At 47.2% G+C, this 19,163-nt stretch overlaps 1 protein-coding gene across 4 annotated transcripts in view; it reads right to left on the bottom strand.

Annotated features, from left to right (window-relative positions):
• Positions 1–233: 233 nt before the first annotated feature.
• Positions 234–19,163, bottom strand: part of atp8b1 (ATPase phospholipid transporting 8B1) — a 28,395-nt gene continuing 9,465 nt past the window's right edge. For all 4 annotated transcript variants that reach the window (XM_086186501.1, XM_086186500.1, XM_086186503.1 and 1 more), the window contains 25 exons: positions 18,406–18,467; positions 17,684–17,756; positions 17,142–17,212; positions 16,409–16,491; positions 15,484–15,642; positions 15,129–15,217; positions 14,803–14,993; positions 14,137–14,221; positions 13,564–13,687; positions 13,013–13,056; positions 12,552–12,708; positions 12,188–12,376; positions 11,418–11,530; positions 11,158–11,322; positions 10,154–10,265; positions 9,307–9,382; positions 7,070–7,202; positions 6,830–6,958; positions 6,307–6,463; positions 5,997–6,220; positions 4,560–4,643; positions 3,914–4,159; positions 3,079–3,217; positions 2,124–2,254; positions 234–1,734 (listed from right to left, as the gene is read on the bottom strand). In XM_086186501.1, the coding sequence (XP_086042627.1) occupies positions 1,498–1,734; positions 2,124–2,254; positions 3,079–3,217; positions 3,914–4,159; positions 4,560–4,643; positions 5,997–6,220; positions 6,307–6,463; positions 6,830–6,958; positions 7,070–7,202; positions 9,307–9,382; positions 10,154–10,265; positions 11,158–11,322; positions 11,418–11,530; positions 12,188–12,376; positions 12,552–12,708; positions 13,013–13,056; positions 13,564–13,687; positions 14,137–14,221; positions 14,803–14,993; positions 15,129–15,217; positions 15,484–15,642; positions 16,409–16,491; positions 17,142–17,212; positions 17,684–17,756; positions 18,406–18,467 (3,273 nt within the window). In that variant the 3' untranslated portion in view covers positions 234–1,497. The remainder of the gene's footprint in view (positions 1,735–2,123; positions 2,255–3,078; positions 3,218–3,913; positions 4,160–4,559; positions 4,644–5,996; positions 6,221–6,306; positions 6,464–6,829; positions 6,959–7,069; positions 7,203–9,306; positions 9,383–10,153; positions 10,266–11,157; positions 11,323–11,417; positions 11,531–12,187; positions 12,377–12,551; positions 12,709–13,012; positions 13,057–13,563; positions 13,688–14,136; positions 14,222–14,802; positions 14,994–15,128; positions 15,218–15,483; positions 15,643–16,408; positions 16,492–17,141; positions 17,213–17,683; positions 17,757–18,405; positions 18,468–19,163) is intronic.

Below are 19,163 nucleotides of genomic sequence, written 5' to 3'. Positions count from 1 at the left end.
CTTGACTTAAAATGTTCAAATGACAAGTCGGTTAGCTACATTGCTAACTTGATTGCTTTTTAAAATAAACTGTTCAGTGAAATCAACTATTGCACTAGTGCCAGATACTAATAAGCCCCGCCCCTGAGTTATGCTAAATGTACCATTTGGTATCAGCACACGTACATTTAAAAATACCATAATGATTAAAACCCACTGGCTTTATTAACAACCGGGTAATAAAACAATCATAATACAGTCACTGCACTGCTGGAGGTGCAGTGGACACACCTGATCATTTATTAAGGGATAATAAAGGGTTTCATGTGACGACGGTAACAGGAGGAAAGTGTCTGTTGAGACTCCGCACTGCTGGCAGGTAAACAGAGGTGATGGGTCTTCATTGTAACACACACACACACACACACACACACCCACACGTCATTATTTCTGATGACATGAAGAAAGTGTGTGAACCTTAAAAAAAAAACGAAAAAAACAAAACAAAACACAGAAAACAAAGTGAACACAAATCATAAAAGCTTGAAAGGAACGTGAGGCTGTGGTTGCAGGTGCCAGCCAGGACCTGGTGGTTCTCCTCCAGAGTTCCTTTCCTCCACACGAGTGACAGAACAAAGGTGAGGTAATGAACAAATATGTGAATTACACACTGACGGAAAGAGTATTTACAAGAGTTTAAGGCTGAAGCAGTGGAATCACCTCCAGCTAGTGGTGGGAGTAGCTGTCTTAGACACCTGAAACATCAGAATATTCACTACCATTACACAATTTATTCTTAAATTAAGACACTTGGTGACATCCAAACCCCTTGCATAGCCTGACATTAATTTTTCACACTTAATTTATGATAAAACATTAAAAGAGCATAATGACATTCCATTTTAGCCCATTGTTTCTGATGTGGTTTAAGTTAAGGCTCACATCTCAACAAACATAAAACACGGTCAGATTCTGTGAGTTTAAAGGCAAACGGATTGAAAACGCCAACATTGTGCTCTTTGGTCATCGCGTTAAAACCCAATGTCAAAAAGTAACACATTCAACAATGTTAGGGCTCGAGATGCAGAGCAGCCAGGAAGGGAGGTGTGCAGGCTACCAACAGCCTAAAAATCCATTAAAAATCCTGAGTTAAATGACGGTGTCAGTCCCGGCGCCTGCCTGACCTCCAGCGTCTGTCTGTCCTCTGGAGGAGCAGCCACCAGAGCAAGCACACACTCCACAGTGCTTCACTTCACCTGTCACACGTTGGCTGCTGCTACCTGCGCCTGACTCGCAACATCAGTAAAAACTTACACAATATCTCATTTCTAAAAGTCAAGCTATACAACAAGCTCAAATTCTGAGGCACTTAAATATCCAAAGAGAAAAATCCCGGTGAAGTCCACAGCAGAGTTTCTGACGTTGACATGAGCAGCATCTCGGATGAGGAAGATGGTCCTTGAAGCTCCCTGAAGCTGCCAAATATTTCAACCCCTCCAGCTGCACTTTCTGTCCCATTCAGATGTTTTCAGCTTCTCTTTGGGGGATCTCCCTGATGCTCTCCTGGGGACCCGCACGGACGGGTGGGCGCCGCCGAATGCTCTGCCCAGAGGCGATGAGGTCAGCGTAGCCTCTGGAGTGGGAGAAAGCGTAGGCAGAGCGCCGGGAACGCTGCCCTCGCTGGAAGGCAGGCCGCTTCTTCCTCTTCTCCTCGGCCTCCAGCTCCATCTCATACTTCTTCCTGTTTCTCTGGACCTGCGGATGATGAAGAGGTTCAGGGAAGCTCTGGGCTCTGAATGTAGCTGATGGATCAATGTTACTTGGACCATCGTGAAAACTGATGCTGCCGCGTCCTAACACACAACTTTTAATGACTTCAAAGGCAAGTTCAGTTCTTTCAACCTGCAACACATTTTCCTTAATGTTCAATCTGAGGAAAACAAGCATTTCTGAAAACTCCTAGACTTCACAAAGTTTCCCTTCAATTTCAGTCGAGTCCAACTTAAAGTCGCAATTGAGGTTGGCTTATATTGAGAAAAAAGTTCATTTAAAATAAAGAGCCAAATTCATTTAATATTCCTGAGTGTTTCCTAAATGTTGGGTCCAGAGGGCGAGTGGTGTCGGGTAGGGCCAGCAGGTCTCACCCGGTCTCCTTCAGAGGGCCAGATGGTTTTATGGAGGAACTGGATGCAGATGACGGGCAGCAGGCTGATGCCCACAGTGAGGATGATAGTTAGCCACAGGTACGGCTGACGCAGAGCGTTGGACGCAGCCCCTAAAACAAACAAACAAACAAGCCAGCTGAGGAGGCGTGACATGAAGCTCACTGGTCTCACCTGTGACAGGTGGACAACACCCAGAACGCAAACTGTTCATGAACCAACGGGAGAAGAAGTTAGAATCACCCAACATCAGGATGAGTGAGACCGACGTGATGGTTCTGGTGCCTGGTAGCAGGAGAACCTCATTGAGTCCAGCGTGTGGCTTCTCTCTCACACACTCACAGTAACAGCTGTGACTGTCAGTCAGAAGTTTCAGGCTGGGTTCTAAAGCGCCTGAGAGGGAGATCCACTCTGGACCCAGGAGCACTCAGCTGCCTGCAGCTTTGGACTGTTACTAAACTGTAACCTCTAACTAAACTGTAACCTGTTACTAAACTGTAACCTGTTACTAAACTGTAACCTGTTACTTAACTGTAACCTGTAACGTAACTGTAACTAAACTGGTACTTCTATTGAAAAATAAATAAATCAAAGAATAGCAGGAGGGTTATATTTGGAATAGAAACAAACTGATTAAATTGTAACAACACTTACTTTATTTATTAGAAAGATGTTACATTACTCTGTTCCTGTCATTTTGATAAAGGCCTTACTGAAGGCCTAGTGAACATGTCTTTGGTTCCTCTAGGGTCAACTTGCTGGTGATGTTCTGCCCCCTGCTGTTTGAACTGTGGACTGCAATGCTCTGGCAAAGATATTATTTATATCTAACAGAAGCAGTAAAAAGGAATATTTCAGATGCACATTCACAGAGAGGAGAGAAGTAACAGCTGCAGCTGTCAGAGCAGCAGCGAGGCCAGCTGAGGTGGAGACTCACCGGTGAAGGTGAACGCAGCGGGAAAGATGACGTGGATTCCAGCGCTGTGGAGGTCAAACATGATTCCAAAGTAGAGCGCGATGCTTCCCAAAACAGCAAAACAGTTGACAAAGGTCCAGTAGGAGGTGTCCAGAGAGATCTACCAACCAAAGGAGACAGAGGTGACGGCGTCAGCAGGACCATCACACAACAGCTCTCAGAACCAGTTTGGAACGGTTCCTTTGATCATCTACAGAAGGAACCATGAATCATCTACAGTGAGAATGGTTTGACTGGAGGCGACCGCAGCGGCACTGCTGATGTGCAGCTGTGGAGCTGTGGCGCTGCATCATATTTGGGTCCGGGTGCCGTGGTCAGTCCTGGCATCAGCTGGTCCGAGGTGGCGGGTGTGTCAGGTGGGAGTGACGAGGAGCGGCGTCACAGTCAGAGATAAAACACGTGTGTTGTTGTATCAGAAGGTTTTGGTGACGACAACACAGAAGAGAGAATCTGTAGAAGGTTTCTGGTGCTCACTGGTGGCTGCCTACACACGCTACTGGGATCTTACCAGCTTAGAACACGGCTCGTTTGGATGATGTCATCCTCACTGTGACGTGAAGGAGACGTGTGAGAGAAGCTACTGCTCCGTAAGAGTACATGGTGGTCAGACCGCCCTCTGCTGGGCTCTTGTGTGGTCAGACGTCAGGATGCATTTAAGAAGCATTAAATATATAAAAGATCAAACGAAAGCAGCACAAGAGTCAGTGGTTGTTCGGTCAGTGACACCAGTGTGACACGGCTGTTGGACATCGTTCGAGGGCAGTTTCAAACAAGTGTCTCCTGTGGAAAAACTCACCTGCAGGTTGACTGTGAAGACGAGTGAGGAGGCAGTGACCACGGCGAAGGACTGGTAGTCGGAGGGGGCTTCTCCATCCTGCCCCATGGTCTGCAGGAAGGCTCCGTAGGGGATGAAGAAGATGATGAGTGAGGTGAAGATGCCGTGGAACAAGCTGATGAAGAAGTTGCGGTAGTTGAACATGGTACCCTGCTGCCCCGGCAGGTACAGCTTTGGAAATTTGAGGCTCAGTTTGTCATTGACATCCTGCAGGGGAGAGATGAGGCGCAGGGAGGTGAGCTGACGAGGAGGGAATGCATCAACACTTCCTCAGCCTGGTGACACCATTAGCATCTCAGGAGCTCCAGACCTGAGCCCTACACGCATCTGGACCCTCCCACCTACAGTAATGAAGCTCCTCATTGGTTCTTGTAGTTGATGATGTCAGCTGGCGGTAGCAAAACCCAGCAACAAGTGGAACCATTGGTGGGATAAACTCAGCTGTGAGTGCAGATACTAGACAGGAAATGTTTGAAACATCTTCTCATGCCACTTGAGCTGAAATCTAAACCATCACTACCTTGAAACTTAACCATTAATTAACAATCAGAACCAATAAAAGGGGGTCTGAGTTCCGCACTGGATGGATGAGGGAGGCGGCGCTCACCTGGTCAAGGAGCCCAACCAGCAGAACAGGTAAGCTGCTGTAGAAGAGATTGTAGAGGGTGATGAACCAGTCTTCATACGCCACCTGCAGGCAAGGAGGACAAAGTCAGTGTGTCAGCTGGTCAGTGCCACCTGGGATCAGCTGGACCGGAGGTCAGGGGCAAGGTCACTGTGTCTTTAGCAGTCAGTGGTGTTACACTGTGAAGGCCTCTAATGTGATGAGGCGTATGATCCAGAGTTAAAAGGCTGTTCCTTTTTATCCAGTCAGGAGGGGTGGGACAAACACCAGACAGACCAATCATCACATCCTTCAAGCGCTGAACAGAAAGGGAACGTCTAGACGAGGGGGAATATCTGGTTCAGATGTTCTCTTTGACACTAAATCTCCTGAGACCACACGAGCCGTCTCCTCTCCCTCTGAGGACAGGAGGAACTACCTGTCACTGACATTTTGATGTCAACAGTCATCCTGTATGCCAGCAACTGAACACCAGGTGTCCAAAGTGCTCTCATGCTTCCAGATGGACACTTCTGGAGGAACACCTGACACAAGACGGAGCACCGGATCCGTCACAGCGGAACACTAGAGATGCATCATGAACGTCTCATCATTCATTCGACAAGAAGGATTCGCGTGTCGGGTTTTTTTCTTTGATTCTCTCTGAGTTTGAAAGAAGGAGGTGCCCTCTGAGTGCACGTTCATGGTTTTGCCTCACGTTTGGCAGATTTATCCTCAGGTTCTCCACAGCTGCTCTTCCATAATCACCAACGTCAGAACACAAACCTTGTGAGAGCAGTAGAGAATGAGACAGTTCTTTACAAGCCAGATTTCTTTAGCTGAATTGTATCTACTGATTTGACACATTTCATGTTTTTTTTCCTTTTAAATACATTTTAACGCTGGTTTGATTAATTAATATCTCCCTTTTTAATATTTGGTTTACTGTGCTAAAGCAGAAGCACCTAATTCTTCCTCAGTCTTTATTAGTGTCACTGTGGGGAAACCACAACCGTGTAGATCAGGACGCTGGGCTGATTGTGCCACGTTTGATTCGATTCATTCATTATTTAACAGACTGCCAGTCAGGAGGGGTGTCAAGCAGAGGAATGTTGGACACCAACATGTTCAGTGTAAATTTCACAGCTTCAGCTCAACAGCACCACTGTGTGGTCACTTATTGGTGTGTTTAGGCCTCAACCTCATGAACCGCGAGGCTCATGAAAACAGTTTGGTCCGTAGAACATCTCTCAAGAGGGGGAAGGGAATGACTTCAAAATGGTCTCATGAGCTCAAAGATTCAAATCACAGGTGAGGGTTTCACCTCACCTGTGAAGGAATCATAAGAACAGCCCTGCTACACGTGTGTGTGTGTGTGTGTGTGTGTGTGTGTGTGTGTGGTGAAAGGATAGGATCTTGTAATATTGGATTACTGCTGACCTGTGACGAGTATCCACTGAAGAAAGCGTACCAGAAGTGGACCAGTGTGAAGGCAAAGTTCTTGAAGAAGAAGAAACGGAGGAATTTGCACATTCGGATGTAGGACCAACGTCCGTGCACCAGGAGGAGGCGCTGCAGGTAACGGAACTGGGCAAAAGAATAATCACTGGACATGACTGCCTGCATCCCCTCCTGACCACTGATGCCAACACCAATGTCTGCAGCTGGAGGGACAGTAAATGGGGCCAAAAATGAATTTACCGGAACATGTCAAATCAGGTCACATGAGCCTGCAGCACTGAGCACTTACTCTTGATCATGTTGACGTCGTTGGCTCCGTCTCCGATGGAAAGCGTCACAGCCTTCTTGTACTTCTTCACCAAACTGACTACGTTGGCTTTCTGCTTGGGGGTCACACGGCAGCAGATGACGGCTTCACACTCGCAGGCCATGTCCACGAAGTCAATCTACAGAGGAACAAGAGTCTCAACCTGGAACATGCTAGAATGTGTAGGGGCAGAGATGTGGCCTGTGTTCAGAGAGCGATTCACTGACTGCGTGCAGACACACGCATGTACATACACGTGTACACACACACCTCTATATATTCATATATAGAGATATATCTAGCTATAGATATCATTTTCAAACACATCTATAGATACCTCTGCCTCGATCTCTCTCTAAATATATTAGAACTCCTGGACCGTCTCCATGCTGCAGTGACCAGCAGAGGCCACCGACTCACTCTCCAGCCTCAGAGAGACATTTACTTCACTGTCCACCTGCCTTGCACTCGTCCCACATTCATACTTGGCGGTGCGCTGCTCTACCTGTCTCATCTCCTTCTCCCAGTCGTTCATGGGCTGTCCGTCCTGAGGGCTGCTGGGAGCTGGGCGCTTTCCGAGGCGGCGAAGACGCAGGCGGCGACGTTTCTTTTTCTTTTCATACAGAATCTCATTCTGAGAAAAAAGAAAAAAAGGTAAATGAACACTTGTGCAGGAAATTTGGAAAGGCTATTCCAAATTCTGCCAATTGAAATGAATTGTTCATCGTTAATTTGAAGGACTCACCAGCCATCCGCCCGTGATGATGAGAGCGTTTTTGCCAGGCTCAGGGAAGAACAGCTCCACAGGTTTCTTTCTGCCTCGACTGTAAGTTGAAGGATCATTTCGTCTGTTGACCTGGCGAACGCTCAGCTTCTCGCTGACAACACAAAAAGTGAAATTCAATGAATTTCTGAAAAGCAGAGACCGCCATCCTCCGCCGCCGCAGAGACTGCCGTCTGCTGCTGGCGAGACGATGCAGCTGGAGATGTTTGGCAGACACAAACCTCCAGCAGCAAATTCACAACTTGAGTATTTTGATATTTTGGCTTTTGTGCCAGTTAAATTGTGGGCTGATGGTGGAGATAATGGCGAAGGTTACGGGCCTGCTAAGCTGCCCAACGCTCTTCTTGGTCTCGTGAACGACTGAACACCATCCATCATAATTTGAATCATGGTTGATGATAAAAGCTTCAAGAGGAAGAAAAGTCGGTGTATTGATAAAAAAGAAAAAGAGGGAAAAACTAACTATGAAGCACCTTAATAAAGACTGTCTAAACTGGTGGAAGGAACATTTCAGAGACCTTCTGCATCATCCCCCTCCCCAAACAGACCCCACCCTCAACGGTCAGCCGCAAATGGCAGTGCAAACCCCAACTGCAGTGTTGACCCCGTCACCAAAGAGGTCAGCCAGGTCCTGTCCAAACTACAAAACGGCAGGGCGCCTGGTATTTGCAACATCACAGCAGAAATGCTGAAAATGGGCGGTGACCAAACCACTGGATGGCTCGCCCACATCATCAACCAGGTTTGGAGAGCTGAGCGCCCTCCAGAGGACTGGACCTAAGGAGCAATCCTCCCCTTCTGGAAACACAAGGGTGTTAAACTGATTTGCAATAGCCACAGAGGAATTACTCTCCTTTTCATCCCTGGAGAGATCTTCACCCGTGTCCTTCTCTCTCAGGGTCTACCGGTCATTCTGAACAAAAGGCGCCCCCAACAGGCGGGCTTGATGCCAAACAGTTCCACCACAGATTAGATCTCTGTATCTTCTCAATGATGACGCAGAGGGCACAGTTCTGTAAGGACAGGAACCTCGACATTGCCTTCTTGGATCTCAAGGCCACCTTCGATACCGTTGATCATGCATCACTCTGGAAGATCCTCACCATCCTCGAGGCTCCTCGAAATATCACCACTCTTTCAAACGATGCACAACGATGCCGAAAGCTGCATCCGCTTCGATGCCAAGGACTCGGCCTGGATTTCCATCACTAGTGGAGTGAGACAGGGATGTGCGGCTGCCCCAGATTTATTCAACAGCATCATTGACCATCTGATTGATCGGGCCTGTGCCCAGGGCCCAGGACTGCATCCAGGCAGCTACCTCCTCACAGATCTGGAACATGAAGATGACACTGCACTATTCTGCTCCACTTTAGCCCGACCTGAAGAAAGCCTGAGGATCTACTTGGAGGAAGCTAACAAACTTGGCCTAAAGGTCAGCTGGGCCAAAACAAAGTTGATGCACATTGCTGGTGGAGTCCCCCCTCCAGAGGAAGAAGGAGTCTATCTTCCTTCACGTCCCTTGGCTCGACAGTCACAAACAATAGCAACCTTACACACAGTCAATGGCAGAAGCCAAGCCATTAACCCTAGATCGACTCAAACCCTAACCATTAACTGTTACAGGAGCCCTGATGTTAATGTTAGCGATTCCAAATTCAAAATCCCAAAATCCAAATTGTGTCTGAAACCAAGATTTGTCCTTGGAGTCATTTTCTCTGGTTGCACCCTTTTATAAATGTGTCCCTCTGTGTATTTCAGGTTTCTTTATTTGTTTGCAATAGTTTTCATGTTTCTCCTGTGAGCTACTAAATGAATTGGCCCAAGAGGAATAATGAAGGTTTCTCTGCTCTGAACTCGGATCAAATCTTTGTCTAAGGAAGCCAGGTTTGCAGCAGATGGAGGACAAAGATTCACAATTCATTGATCAGGCGCACTGGTCAAAGAAAATGCACAGTGAAGCTCAAACATTCCTGATGGGAGGCGAGTCAGACGTTAAGTTATTGGAGAGTGATGGAGGAGCAGAGTTTGACATGGAAGCCACAGTTATTAGTGAAAGCGGAACGTTCATTAAAAATCTGATTTTGAGAGCTGGATTTATGATCACATATGTTTGGAAGCTGATCCTGGCCCAGAACTTGTTAGTGGCGTATCACTGGAGAACATTCCAGAGCTGGGAGGCGTTCTGATCAACTCACTTGATGTCTTCTCCATAGTGGATGTGCATGTCGTCTGTCAGGAGGGAGCACGAGAATCCGATGTTCTCTGCTGTTTCTGGGGAGACAAGAAGAGACAGAACAAGAGTGTTCAGTGGCTTTCTGAGCAAGCAACCACAGCAGCGCAAGTATCACCCTCACCCCCCCACCCACACTCTCACCCCCACAACCATCCTCTCACTCCCTCCCTCCCTCACATGAACAATGCAGGGCGGAGTTCAGATAAGAGCATGTGGCCTGCAGAAAAGACAAGTCCGGTTGAGCACCATCTGCAGAGGTACTGCTGCTCTGGATCGCTCTCCTGAGTTACAGGTAAACTCCTGAATGGAGCAAAGAGGGCCACACTCAGGTTCTCCTCATGACTTGGGACGTGTTCAAACTGTCCCTCCGAGCCCTCATTCCTCACCCAGATGGAAAATGTCATGTCATGAGGCAAAAGAGAGAGGCTAAGATGGACACCTTTCTAGTGCTCACAAATAGGCCGTTTCCCAGTCTTGGAATACCGGACCTGGAAAAGGTTCTGGCTGGTACCTTGCCACTGTACCAATAATGTGTCTGTATTTAGAGCCTCTCGACCACAATATCTATCCTGGTTGTTGCATCTGGCGGAGTCTCTGACTCCGTTCACTCCTTCGTCCCTTCAGAACCAATGAGCTGGAGCCGTGAGAAGCCCCTCAGTGGGATCCTCCAATCACCGTTCAGGACTTTACATCGATTTTATGGAAATGGCAACATCTGTTACTGCTGTACATCTAGAACCACTATCAGAACATGTGATGGGGACGTGTACTGTGGCTGCGCTGCGCGTCCCCTCCCTCCTCTTTTGTACCTTTCTTATCTCCAGTCAGGACCCAGATTTTGATGTCTGCTTTGGCCAGTTTGGCGATGGTCTCTGGCACCCCGTCCTGCAGTTTGTCCTCGATGGCAGTCGCCCCAATCAGCTGAACACAGGCACAGTGAATGACTCAATGTTGTTACCTTCAAGTTGGTATTTAAAAATGTCTAAATTTTAGAAGTTGAGCACATTTAAACTCGTTTTATTAATTTAGTGGCTGCAGGTTCTGTGGTGCTGAGGGAGACCTGCTGCCTCTGATACAACAGCATACGCCCACCACTTCACTCGCAGGTATATTCAAAGAAATCAAGGCTCATTCAGATATTCTTTCCAAAAATCAAAATTCAGGAGTAGTTAATATTGGAGGTACTTGGACTTTAAAAAAAAAATTGGAAGAATTGTTCACCACAACTTTGTCTCTCTGTGGCTTTGAAGAACAAAAAGTGTTGTGAAAGTCTGTGAGGATTGTTTGATGTGGACAGAACAAAAACAGTATTTAAAGGAAAAACTTGGGGAACTAAACTGCAACCTGGGAAAACCAACCAACCCCTGGCTGTTCGTGATGACCCTGCAGGTCTTGGAAGACTTTCCTCTTCAAAGTTCATTACCCTTGATGGTGGACTTAATAAAACTGCCGTTATTGTTGGTGTCGTTGATGAACTGAACATTATGCCCTTGATTAAAGGCATTTCTGGCCTGAGTTAATCATCCATTTGTTTTCATTTTTCACGATTCCTAGTATTTTGTACAATTCTTGTGTCTACATACACATCCTAAAACTCTAAGTTCCAGTACTAGTAGTAGTGTGTAGCAGCAGCACTGGTAGCAGTAGTGTGTAGCAGCAGCAGCAGTAGTGTGTAGCAGTAGCAGCAGTAGTGTGTAGCAGCAGTAGTATGACTCATAACACCATCTGCCCGACATCTGACCTCCCTCCACTGAAGACAGAGCCAGGAAGTAGAGCTGAGCTTGTGATGGAGTCGTCAGTTTTGTCCACTCACCATCAGGTTGTTCTCGATCTCCTCGTACACGCGATCCAGTGCGGTGTCTCGGTCCACCATGGTGACCTGGGCTTCCTTGTGTTTCCTGGACCAGGCGTCATACTCGTTTGTGCTGATGTCTTTGTAGCACAAACACAGAGTCCTCAAGGTTTCATTGGCGAAGCTCTGCAGGGCAAAGAACAAGCTGGTCAACTCCTCCGTCATGCATCGATGGCGCTCACTGACTGGGTCAACGGAGGGTAAAAGCCCAGGAAACTCACGTCCAGAGAATTCTGAGTGGTGTCCTTGTGTCTGGAGTTGGGAGAAAGTCGCTCATAGATGACGGTGTCCGCTCCTTTACAGTAGAGACGGATGCGACCGTTGGGGAACTTCACTGGGGGATGGAGGGGAGCGCCATTTAGGTTAAAACTCAACACCTGCATGTCTTGAGCGTAACAAAACTTCCACCACACTGACGTCCCGCACGCCAACACAGAGGGGGTTGGGCTTACATCCTGCACCACAACCAGCTTACACTGTGCAACCGAGATCTTTGGGTTCCCCCTTCTTCTGGCATCGTACTCTGCAGTCAAGCTAGTTAGCCGATAGCATAGCTGGATTGTCACAACTTTGTGTCACTATTTTTACAGCAACAGAAAGATGTGTGTGTGTGTGTGTGTGTGTGTGTGTGTGAGCGCGCGTGTGTGTGTGTGAGCGCGTGTGTGTGTGTGTGTGTTTTCTTGTACTTGCTACATATTGAGAACTAGAATACGCATTTAACCAACAGAGTGAGGACATTTTTGGAAAGTGAGGACATTTTAGCCGGTCCTCACATCTTCAAAGGCCCATTTGAAGGGCAGGACTTGGTTTTAGGGTCGAGGTTAGAATCAGGTTCTGGTTAGGTTTAGGGTCAAGGTTAGGGTCAGGCAATCAGTTGAAATGGTTAGGTTTAGGGTGAGGGGCTAGGGGAATCAATGAAAGTTCTCTCAAAGATATACAGTAAGTACAAGTGTGTGTGTGTGTGTGTGTGTGTGTGCGCGCGCACACTCACAGATGATGGACATTCGCTTGCGGTCAGAGTTGAAGTCGAGCAGGGCCAACATTTCATAGGTGGCTTCCTGATCCATCTCCCTGATGGTGATGGTGTCCTGAGTACGGCACAGAAACACAAAGCCAAAGTTCCTGGCTGCCGTCACCAGAGCGCCCTCATCAGGAGACGCCGCCTGGTACACCAGATCACCTGGTAAAAAGATTCCACCAAACAGGAAGACGCCATTTACAAGGCAACTCATGCTTCTGATGTTGGAATTAACATTTTACAAAATCACACTAGATGATTTTAAAAACAACATTAAACATGTAGCTTGAACGCAGGTGCAGTGTGTCACCAGTCAAGCCGAAGGCTGCAGGATTACCGTCTTTCTGCTCCACCATGACGGTGTGGCACAGTGAGAGAAGTTTGAAGAACTCTGTTGCATCTTTATCCTTTTTGGATCGCACGGAGGCGACCAGGGAATGATCCATGAACTGGAACTTTCTGTCAGCCATTTGGTTCCAGCTCCAGTCAACCGGCTAACAGGGGACAGGAGAAGCTTTTTAAACTACTGCAGAGGTGGGTCAGGGTTCTGGTGAGTTGAAGGCAGAACACGTTCTACTGAGAGCAATTTGTGATGCAGCTATTCTGATAACTTCAGTCTAAAATCATTTACATGGGAAGAGATAGAAAAAGAAGACAAAGCATCAACAGGGAAGTGTTGGTACATCGTTGCTTTTATCCACGTTGAGTTGATTTCGACATCGTCTGGAGCCTAGACTACAGTCTGCATATCTCACTAAGGAAATTGGAAACATAGTCTTCTATAGACGAGCGTCTCACCCTTCCTCGGTCCAGAGGCACCCCCTCAGCCGTGGTCGGGTCTCCTGTGGAGGGCAAAGACAGGTGAGAAGACTGCAGACTCACAACACAAACCAGCACTTGCTGGGACTAGAACTCATCTTTCCCCTGAGACCCCCGCCCCCGCTCCCGCTCCAGGTAGCTGGTCGGTGATGCACCGCAGGATCTTTCAGTTGCTCTGCCATCACTTCTTTGATCACTGCTTTCTCACAGTATCAGAGTGCAAATACATAAAGTACAATGTTGTTTGAAAACAAGAAGTACCATAAACCACCATGTGATGTGTTCCACAATCAACTAGAAGACATCCTGAAGATGCCCCCCTTCAGGAAGTAGCTTAGCCTACAGCAAAGCCAGTATCAAGGTCCTCTCAGTTCTCAGTTCCTCTGAGTGAGTACCAGTGCTGCCAAGGTTAAAGGTTCCCTTCTCACTACCCCTGATAAAAGAATTTAGGTGGAAAGTATTAATGTCACATCTCTTATAATAATATCTGTGTGTGTGTGTGTGTGTGTGTGTGTGAGGCTTGTTGGTACCGTAGTTGCGTCCAGCAATGGTGCACTTTTTGAACTGCATGATGTTCTGGGTCAGGGTTCCCGTCTTGTCTGAGAAGATGTACTCTATCTGTCCAAGCTGCTCATTCAGGGTGGTGGTTCGAGCCTGGACGAGTTAAAAGACTATCTGAATAAGACTCTGCCATGTAGAGCGAATGGAACGCGGGCTTGAGATGCTTTGTGTCATGTATTCAGTGACAAAGGAACGGAACTCTACAGCAATTAAAGTTCAGTAATTCAACTTCGAATGAGGCTAACACTGATTAGCTGCCGTCAGGGTAAATGCAGCCGATGTGACTGAACAATAAACTTGGTTCTCCTCCAAAGCTGCTGCTGAAGTGCAGTCTGTCTCGATTTCTTTGCATCAGGAATAATATTTAGCTGTTGTAAAGTTTCAATACTTCAAACACATTTTAAAAAAGATCATTCGCAATTCATGGGCAGGTGGATTAAGAAGTCATCATGAAATCCAAATCACAACACGAAGCAATGGAAACAATGAAAGTATCATCACGTCACGTTAAACAACCTCAAGTTCTTGAAAACTCAACGTACCTTCGATGGTGTGTCTTTTTCTGGGAAATACATCTGCAGGTCCCAGTTGATGAACTTACTCTGGCCCAAACGAATCACCTCCACACTGAACAATGAGACACACACCGGAACGGAGAGACATGTCAGTGTCTGAAGACCAAATACTGCACTGAGTCTGAGTTGAAGAGCGCGAGGGTGAGTGTAAGACCGTGGTGGAAGTGCTGAGTTCTGGTTGGCTAGGGAACAAATCTAGAGGGGCTTGAGAAGCTGGCCGGTGCTCAGCCAAACACGCGTTCTCTACCTCCCGGAGCAATCGCTCCCACGGGGAAATGAGGGGCAGCAAACCTGACGTGTGTGACTGATTTTCAAAGCATGGAGCCATGACAGCCAATTCATTTCAAGCAGAGCAGACCATCTCCAGATGTGGAAACATGTCGATTTACACCTGAATTTGACAGAATCAGAGTAAAAACTGGACGTCTGTGGTCAAGACACGTGCGTCCGGCTCCATTTGGACCCATTAAAACATGAATCCTTCTGCTGATCTTCCTCTTTTCCGCCACGGTCAAACACAAATAAACCAGCATCTCAGTGCTGCTGTTGTCAACGGTCTTCTGGCTGCATCAGCAGTTGACACTGAGAAACTTGAGCTTCCACAACAGTCAAGGACTCCGTGTTTCTACTGACCTGACGTAGAGTGAAATGGGCACCATGGTGTTGAGGACGATGATGTACCCCCAGAAGCTGAGGAAGCCTCTGTGGGAGGCGCCATGGTCTTTACCGTCGTACAGGTACCAGGCCTGAGAACCGATCTCTTCGTACCAGAAGGTGTGGCCAATGGCCAGTCCAGCCGCCACCAGGACCAAGAGAACGAAGATCTGCATGGAAGAGTACACACATCCTGGAATTACCTTAAAAACAAAGATCTTCTTATTTGGAAAAAAAAGTCTGACAGAAAAGGAGACATTAAAAAATCTAGTCATTCACTTGGATGCCGTAATGTTCAGACTTACGGTGTAAACCATGTAGTTCATCAGCTCGTCGATCTTCGTCCTCTTGAACCTCGTCTTCCCACCGTTCCTCATGATTTTGGTGTCTGCACCTAAAGCACCAGTGATATAATGATTTATTCACTAGCTGATTATAATCACCGCCCAAAATTACCTTTGATTAGTCTGTGAAACACTATGACAGGATGAATAATGGTGAAATCTTATGAACCTTTTCTCTAAAAACTTTAAATATAATCATTTACAATCATAACTTCCCAAATGTTGATATATTTGGCGTGAGCAGCTTTGTATTGTGGGAGCAGCACAGGCAGGCTAATGTCTAGCACGAAGCACTGGTCACACGCGGCTGTCACACCTGCGAAGATGACCAGCCCGTGACACTCCTCCGTGTTTCTGATCTTGCAGCCTCGGAGCAGCATGTTGTCCAGGTCGAGGGGGTAGCGCTCCCGCTGCCACAGCATCGTCCCCGTGAACTTGTCCAGACGGTTGTTGGGCTCCTCGCATTCAATCAGAGCTGAGAACCAAACCACAGGGCAGGAGAGGCTTTTCAGTGTGAGAGTCAAACTAGGACGGTCAAAGAGCTCCTTCCCCTGGAGAGCATTATCTTTACGTGGTCTAAGGCCTCTGTGTTATTCAAACAATTTTCCTATTTTCTTTGTTTACAGAAAGAAAGAAACAGTGAAAGACAAAAAAAGAGGGTAATAAAAAGTTCTGTTCACAATCAATCACGTTCCACGATTCTTGATGGTTCTAAGAAAACCCAGATCTCAGTGGGAACCGTCTCCCTGTCCTAACATCCTGAGCGGTTTGGTGCCGAGGTCTGCGCTAACGCCTTGTTGCTGAGAGCAGCTGCACAAGCTTGTGGGAGACGGCTCAAGTGGCACAGTGCAGGAATAAAAGGAGCCGAGACGCTGATGACAGTCAGCAAACGCACCGTCCACCTCATCTCTCCAGGTGCCATCACAAGCACTTCCAAAGTAATCCTGCACGCCCGCAAACTAATGCTGCTTTTAGCAAGCACAGTGGATGCAATCACACACACACACACACACACACACACAGAATGCCTAAAGAAATAAAGCCACTCTTCGTCCAGGATACGGTAGATGCAGGATGTTAAAATCTAACCCTCCACTGTTCTCCCTCTCAGCACACCCAGGCATCCTGACATGCAGTTCTCTGATAATTATCTGGATCTTCATTTCAAGACAGCTTTCGTTGACGAAGACGCTGACTAACTCAAAGTGGTGATGGTGTGTGCACGTGAACTGAATATTCACCATTAAACTCAGCCAGCTGACGTTCCCGCTGAAGTCTCTCGTCAGTCACTCGCAGACCCATCTTGAACTTCAGGTTTGTCTCCCTGCAAAATCCACAGGCGCTCGCGTTCAAAAGCCAGCAGCTTCTCAACAGGAGAGGACAGGTTTTGTACAGTTCATTCTGTCTCTGGACGGCACCGAGGTAGCGCACACACGCTGATGAGTGTACAGGTGGGTGGGTGCACCGCTTTAAGGTCTAAGGACATTTCCTCCATCTTTGATGGTGGCGTGTCTGGCGTGTCTTCGCCAGCTTCTTGAGTCTGCTCATGGAAACGTGACCCTGTTTGTGACCTCTTTTGTAAATTTTCAGACAGTTTGGTTCAGATTTTGAATCTTTAGCTGCAAGTCAGACTTTTGTTTCAGGTCAGTTTCCAGGCACTGAGACTTGAGTCTGGGTCATGTGACCAGTCGGCTGTTGGGAGCAGATTAGTTTTGTTTGACATTAAGGTGTTTCTCTGTTGATGTCCCATTGGTCACATGGGTTATCAAACTGCAGTCTTTGCTTTTAGTGAAGCCCGCAACACATTTACTCACTGTCAATAGGAGGCTTGAGAAAATAACAGAGCAAACAAAAAGCTCAGCTCCAGTAATTCCGGTTCCAAATGTAGCCCAAGACAGAATGGAACTATGTACAGGACCAGTTCCCCTTACTTTTAGAATGACAGAAGAGAAGAAATCAGAAAGGCGGTCTCACCCGTCAAGTTCAGCCGTTTCTACATAGCACAGGCTGTTAGGGTTGGAGCTGGACAACAGCAGCATGTCGGCCTGGAGACCAGAACACACACACGCGCATCAGGACTCATGTGAAACTCACCAGGCTCTGCAGCTCTCCAGCTAAACAACTGCTTCCTGTACGGTGTCACATCATCACAGAAAATAGGCCCAAACTGAGGGCATTCGGAGAGCGTATCCCTCCGCCAGGGTGATATGATGTCATCAGACTGGTTCAATTCCAAAATCTACTCAAAAATCATTTATCCTCCAACCAAAGTTCATCAAATCCATCTGACAGACAAACCAGCAAAAACTAAATCGTGGGCACTCGGTCTTGATCAAGTATGGGCTCTTGCTCCTGGAGTGAATTGTAATAACTGGACTTTTCCTCTAGTGTCACAGGTCAAGAGTTCACTTTGTTCAATGCCTAAATGGCTAACTAGGCTACACAGTAATATCTAAGAGGACCACGTGAGCCAGTGCGTCCGGTACTGGTACTGGTACTGCAGTGACTCATCATACCGGAATAAAGTTGTTCTTCTTCAGACGAACCACGTCTCCCACCTGGATGTTCATCCACTTGGACTCTTGAAACCTGAAACAAAGAGGAACCAAGATTCTTCTTCACTTGATGGTGACAGACGTCGGCAGCATGTGTGCTACTGCGACACGCTGAATGTACTTCGTTTAAAAGACATCATTTGTCTGTGTTCAGCCGTTGGCCCACAAACACCTGCTGACGTCAGAGGTTTATCATCCTGGATCAACTGAGGCTGCAGGAGATGCAGGTCTTCAACACAGACCCAGTAAACCTGGTGACTCGCTGCCATCAACACCATCTAGGCTGCCACGGAGGCAATCAGAGCTTTTTTGTCTCGCCACCGCAAACCGACCCGTCTCTCTCGAGCGGCGTGCTACCATCATACAGTCAGTGTTGAGTTGGATGAACTGACCAAAGCAAGCAGAGAAACAGCGTCATTGGCCTCCAGGCTGCTTCCTGCCAGAGGGCAGAGGCAGGAGACCTCGGCTGCTCACGCTCCTCGTAGACTTCTGGTTCTGGTGGTCTGGCAACATTCAACATAAATCACCACAGAAGAAACAGAATACCAGAGGCAACTCTTCCACGAGGAGACGTCACCAGAACGGTCAGCTGCTACGCGAGCGTTTAGGGGTGAGCAGCACACGGCGCTCTGAGAAGAGGTTAGAGCTTCGTGTGGTCATGACTGAGGACTTGAGCGACTGACCTGCCGTCCAGCAGGACCTCACACTTCCTGTTGTTGATCTCCTTGTCCATCCTGTGACGGGCCTGACGGAGAACACACAAGAAGGTTACTCAGCACCTGCCGGCACTTCACATGTACATCCCCCACTGAGGAGGCAGATTTTGTTTTGGAACAAGTTTTAGCATTTTTTAAAAATTGGAACATGAAAAAAAAAAAAAAAAAAAAAGCTTTCTGGCATTTGTGTGGAACTTTGTCATAATTAAGGTGTGAGTTGATGAGTCGTGCTAAAGGAGCCGATTGGTTTCCTCATCCTCCAGACACACTGACGGCTCTGGTCATTCAGTCATGCCACTGCAACTGTCTACATTAAGGCTGGAACCTATAAATGATCAATCGATCAACTGGAAATTGATCAGCAGCTTTGAAATTTGATTCGATCGACTTTGTATTTTTTTTTTCCAAGCAAGAGTGAGGATTTATTCTGCTTCACACATCTGAAACTCAGCTGGATTTGTTCGACAAGCTACTTTGATCCAGCTACCTTTGATCCATTCTACTGGATGTTTTTCAGGACTTCAACATTTAATGGCCAAAAAGTCAAATTGAGGGGGAAAATATGAATGAATTGATAATTGAATCATCAGCAGTTGCAGTGCTTTTCTCTTCGTAGGACATCCATGTGCTACAACAGGAACCATGAGCACACTTTCTGCGTGAAAGGCATGGACTCGTTTCTGCCTCCGCCACAAGCACACGGTAGCATCAGAGTGCTGCATACT

Source organism: Aulostomus chinensis, chromosome 19 (assembly GCF_037954235.1).
Source record: "Aulostomus chinensis isolate RoL2024-O1b breed Wild chromosome 19, RoL_Achi_v1.0, whole genome shotgun sequence".
Taxonomy (NCBI): Eukaryota; Metazoa; Chordata; class Actinopteri; order Syngnathiformes; family Aulostomidae; genus Aulostomus; species Aulostomus chinensis.
Note: the sequence above shows the minus strand (reverse complement) of the source record. Positions and strands in the feature narration are given on the sequence as shown.